Consider the following 5,220-nt stretch of genomic DNA (forward strand, 5'->3'; position numbering starts at 1 on the left):
CTTCAAACATTTTTTTCCTGCCTAATTTCTTTCTCTTCTAACTTCTGAAGTTCTAATGAATGACATATATGTTAGACCTTCTGGTAGGTTTTTTTCTCACAGGTTCCTGAGACTGTTCACTTTCTTCAATCTTTTTTCTCTCTATTTTTCAGATTGAGTAATTTCTATTGATCTGTCCTCAAGTTATTTGACTACTTTGTCATTTCCATTCTGCTATTAATTTTAAAATTTCAGGTAATGTATTTTTTTTTTTGTATTTGTTCTAAAATATCCACTTAGTTCTTTTTTAGAAATTCTATTTCTCTACTAAGAATTCCTGTCTCTTCATTCATTTCAAGTATGTATAAATTTCCAGCATCTGGGCCACCTCAGGATTGCCTTTATTATTATTGCCTTTTGACTGCCTTTTCCCTTGAGAATGAATCACACTTTCCTGGATCTTTTTATGTCCAGTAGTTTTGAATTGCATCTCGGATATTGTAAACGTTGTACTGTATAGTCTCTGGGTCTTGTTATAATCTTCAGGAGAATGTTGAAATTTTTATTTAAGTAAGCAGTCACCCAAGTTTTGTTTACACTGTAAATTCTGCCTTACCTTCTGTGAGAGGTGGTTTAAATCTCAGTTCTCTAAGTCTTTGTCATCCTAGTTTGCATCTGTCCTACACTTGTGTAGTTCAGGGCTTAGTTGGAGGCTTGTACAAGTGATTCAAATCTCATTCACTTCTCTAAATTGAATTTAGAGAATTGCTATGCTGTTTGGAGCTATCCCATGCATGCATACCTCAGGAACTGGACTGAGACTTCTGTGGGTTTATACGTAGAATTAGAGGGTCCCCTTCTCTAGTTCTCTTCCCTCTGGAGTACCCCCCCCCCCATACTTTTTGCCCTGCAGGGACCCCTTTTTCTGGTTTCTCTGACTATAAAGATGGGGTTCCTTTCAGACTTTTAGCTTCTTGCACTTCTTTACGACTCTGAGACTAGGGCTTGCCCTTTGGGCAAAGTCACAGAAGTGAAAAACAAACAAAATTGGAAACCTACCCCCTTGTGAAGGGATACATCTCCAAGTTTTGACTCTTGTCCTTAATCCTCAGTTGTTTTTCTATTTTTTCTAAAGAGTTTTGTTTTGTTTTGTTTATTCATTTATTTTGGTGATAGGTAGACATGGGTTATAGTGGGTTTACATTGCCCTGGCACATCAGAAGTATCTTTTAACATATGTATCAACAAAGAGGTCAAAGAATAAGATGAAGCCCTTACTTCATCTTCTTCTGTGTAAGCAACTTGAGCTATGAATAGTTCTCAAGTTCTAATCCATCTGGTATTTGAACAAGAATTGGGATTTTGAGGAAGTAGGACTTTTACAATTACTGAGACTCTATAATGCTCAATTATTAACTTGTAGGTATCAGGATCTCCCCTGTCAGATGATTCAGAGGCCAATTTGCCTCGAGTGGAATACCAGCACTGACTCATTTTGGCTCTGAGCTGGGTAGGTCTGATTTCTCACCCTTGAAGCTGTGTGACCTTTCATGGGAAATATTTTGTAGCTTGCTGAAGCAACAAATTCTACAGCTGAAACATTCTCCAATGATTGACTCTATGAGAACTCTTGATAGACAAAGAGTTGTACTACTTAAAAAAACAGGAGTAGCTTTTGTCTCTGGGATGAAATCCCTTTTCATAGTGCTTGCATCTCTTGCTTTTAAACTAATCTCCTGTATTTTATTGGATACAGTAATGTGAACTTAGGGTGACAAGTGCTCCAGAAGGATATATACTTATCTCCCGTATCAGTCATTTGCCCTTTGGGTTTGTAAAGCAAGAAAGAGTAAATGATTGCTTGGTAATCTTTTTCCTAATAAAGAGGGATCAGCACCATACCAAGCGATTGCCTTCCTTTTAAGTATAAGTTTTTAGTACTAAAAAACTAAAACCAAAAAAAAAAAGAGAAAAAAATCAGACCTTCTGGGGTGATAATTTGCTATGTGAGTTCACACAAGTCATTCAAAAATAAAATCCTGCATTCTTATAACTGTGTTGCTGGAATTAACCTGTTAACCTCCACAAAGCATTTTGAATGTCTGTGACATCAAATATGAATTTACTGTGATGTGCACAAATCTTAAGTTTTAGTTTCTCATTTTTACAGGTCCCTTCCAAGGGCCTAGTAGAAGTCATTGCAATGTATTTGCTATACGTACTGTATAAACTGCAAGCTCTATAAAACTTGTATCTATTTTGTCAAAATTAGTCATTATTTACACAAAAGGAGATGTTGTGCTACACGTGATAGTTTTGGTGGATAATTATCCTGAAGACTGTCTTTAAAATCTTGTTTTTGATACATATGATCTAAGGTTTTCTTAGACCATGTAATACCTACCAATACTGTCAATATATACAATATGAGAAAGCAAGTGAGGTAGAAATCAATTTCTAGAAAGAATACATGTAAACTATTTGGTGGCATATATCCCCGTTTGCTTTTAGATGCTGCCCTAGCACTTGAGATGACATCCTTGTGCAACAAAAGTGCTGATATCCTAGAAGCAGAGATTTGTGGTTTTGAGCCTTGACTTCTGAACTGCCTACATTTTCTGAGAAAGAAGAAAAGACAAAGACATCCATGTGTTTCAAAGGAAGATTGAACAACTGTCCCTTCCCAACTGTTATCCCATCAATTTTCAAGTCCACTGATGCTATTTCAAGATGTATCCAATGAAAGAATAGTGATAGGGTTCTTGTTACATGAATGTGTATTTAATATTAGTAGATCGTGTATTTAAAGTGAGTGAAAAAAAAAGGGAGAAAGAGAGAAGCATTTAAAAGGTCATGTTATTTATGCAATGAATCTTGTGTGTTATTTGTATAAATGTGTACATTTATTTGGGAGTGGTTTGGTGGTGGTAGGTGATAAAAACTAGGATCAGTTGAAGAAAATGAAAAAAAACTAGGATCAGTAGGAGAAAATGTTTCCTTTACCCTAACTTAACTATAAAACACATTTCAAAATCTTGCTTGCTTTAAGGAGAAATGTAACTGCTCTCTATGGATAGATGTATATCTTTGGTTTCGGTGATTATTGTTGATGTTTGATCAGTGTTGTTGTGGGAATCTGGCCTCTCTGCTGATCTTCTAAGAACCACACTAAAGCAAATGTTGCAAAGAAACCTTTTATTTCTAATGACCTAGTATGACTCTGACATTGGATAGTCCTCTGTTTTATAAGATTCTGGTGCTAATGTTCTTGTGTGTAGGAACATGATTGGAACAAGAGTGGTGAAGGAGAATTTTGTACGTTTACCTTGGAGCTGTGTACTGTGCTTCTCATTAAAAAAAAGAGGTAGACATACAAAATTTGGGGATGAAAGCTGTGTTACCAATTGACTAGGGCTGATTACTCTTTTCTGGGCCAGTTGCTATGGAACTCCCCAGCTGGAGAAGTTTTGGGGAGGGAATATCCGCTGTTAGGACTTCACTCTTGTCCCACTGATAGTTTGAAGGTGATATCAGACAGAACCTAGAGACGTTCCTATCTCCTTGGGTCCTCCAAGGCCTTCCCCAAAGCTTTTCACAAGGTGCAAAATCATTTACCTACAGCCCACGCATCTTTTCTAATGCACTGGTCCACAACTTTTAGGTGGGAGAGTGAAACCAATTGGACTGCAGGTTTTGGTTTCTGGGTTGTAAGTCGTGCTCTGCATTCATTATCTTAGAGGATGGTTGTTAAGGGGACCAGAACTTGTGTGGACTTTTTTTTTTTGCCTTAACCAATGAGCAATATGTTGTTTTTTCTAAAAGGCATTGGCTAGAACTTAGCCCAAACATTTAACTAGCACTTTTCTCTATTACTCTAAGGAGCTTAATATTGAAATTCTGACCTTAGACACTTGGGCTTTCAAAAGAGTAGGACATTCCAGAGGAGGCAAAATAAGGGGCTCCAATGTAGATTCTATAGGTGGTTCAACTGAAATTTGGTCTTGGTTTTGAAGCTCTATCTTTACACTCTGACCAGGTGTTTGACTAGATTGTTGTGGCTAACATGCTGAACGAAATTAGTGTATAAGTATTTGTAGGCTTCACATTAAAATATTGTTATTTTATTTTTACTCTGAAAAATATTGTCAACAGACTCTAGCATGGAAAGCAGATAATACTTAAAAGCCAAGTGTTTCTCTAGCTTATTGCAATGTTATTTTTATTTAAAGATCAGTGTGAAAATATCACCCCAGTGTCTGAGGGTCCAACATCAATTACCTTCTCATTTGCTTTTGGTATTTTTTTGTTTATTAAAACATTTCGTGAACTTTAGAATTAAAGAACTAAAAGTTATTCACTATGAGTCCAACTTGAGACTTGAGGATCATATCTGGTTAGAACCTTGGCAGAGCTTGAAAAAGAAGATTTTGCAAATTGGGGCCATAGACACTGAACCAAAATAATCCCTTTTTTCAGTTTAAGATTACTTTGTCTCACCTACAAGGATATGATTAAGCTACTTACTAATAGAAAATATGTGTATGTACTGGTGGGGGGAAGTGGGCTTGCTGTGTGTATGTATGTTTTAAAATTAATAAATATTATATCTTACTGAGCTCCACACATGGTTTTTACTTGAATTTATTTAAGAGACCATGAATAATGTATACAACACTGTACAGTTTTAACAAATAAGTTTGAAATAAACTGTTAATTCTCTTTTTGAAATTTTGTGTATAGGGGTGGCAAGTTAATTTTCTTGTACAGCCAGTGATACAAGCAACCTGGTCCTAGAGTAGCATGTCTTGTAAAGATGACCTGGTAAAAGTTGTGACAGACTTACGCTTAGAACCTGGTTCTCCTGACTGAGAATCCTTGCTTGTTTATAATAGCTGACTTCCTATAGAAATGGGGACACAGAAGATGTGTTTTCTTATGTGACTCTCTCGTTATTGGTTCCTTTATTTTAGTTGTGCTACAATATAAGGCTGGATCTGTACTAAATTATGAGTCAGACTAGACGGAAAAATGTGCTTCACTTGTTTTCTAAATGCTCCTCTATATAACCGAACCACTGGCAGGAATTAGAAACACCAGCATCACTGCTTGTAAGGTTTTAAGGCTAGTCCTAGAGAATTGGACTAAATGGATTTTTCTCTATTGTTTTGTGTTGTGTTTTAGAATTAGAAATGGGTCCTTAACACTCCTCTATGTGAATGAAAAATTATGTTCTCACATTGC

The 5,220-nt window shown here is 36.2% G+C and overlaps 1 protein-coding gene across 3 annotated transcripts in view; it reads left to right on the forward strand.

The window, feature by feature from the left end:
* Positions 1-4,600, forward strand: part of CDKL2 (cyclin dependent kinase like 2) — a 36,031-nt gene extending 31,431 nt beyond the window's left edge. For all 3 annotated transcript variants that reach the window (XM_082463818.1, XM_082463819.1, XM_082463817.1), the window contains 2 exons: positions 1,403-1,489; positions 2,491-4,600. In XM_082463818.1, coding sequence (XP_082319944.1) covers positions 1,403-1,468 — 66 coding nt within the window. In that variant the 3' untranslated portion in view covers positions 1,469-1,489; positions 2,491-4,600. The remainder of the gene's footprint in view (positions 1-1,402; positions 1,490-2,490) is intronic.
* Positions 4,601-5,220: the final 620 nt, after the last annotated feature.

The sequence above is a fragment of the Balaenoptera physalus genome, assembly GCF_965194825.1.
Source record: "Balaenoptera physalus genome assembly, chromosome: 5".
Lineage (NCBI taxonomy): Eukaryota > Metazoa > Chordata > Mammalia > Artiodactyla > Balaenopteridae > Balaenoptera > Balaenoptera physalus.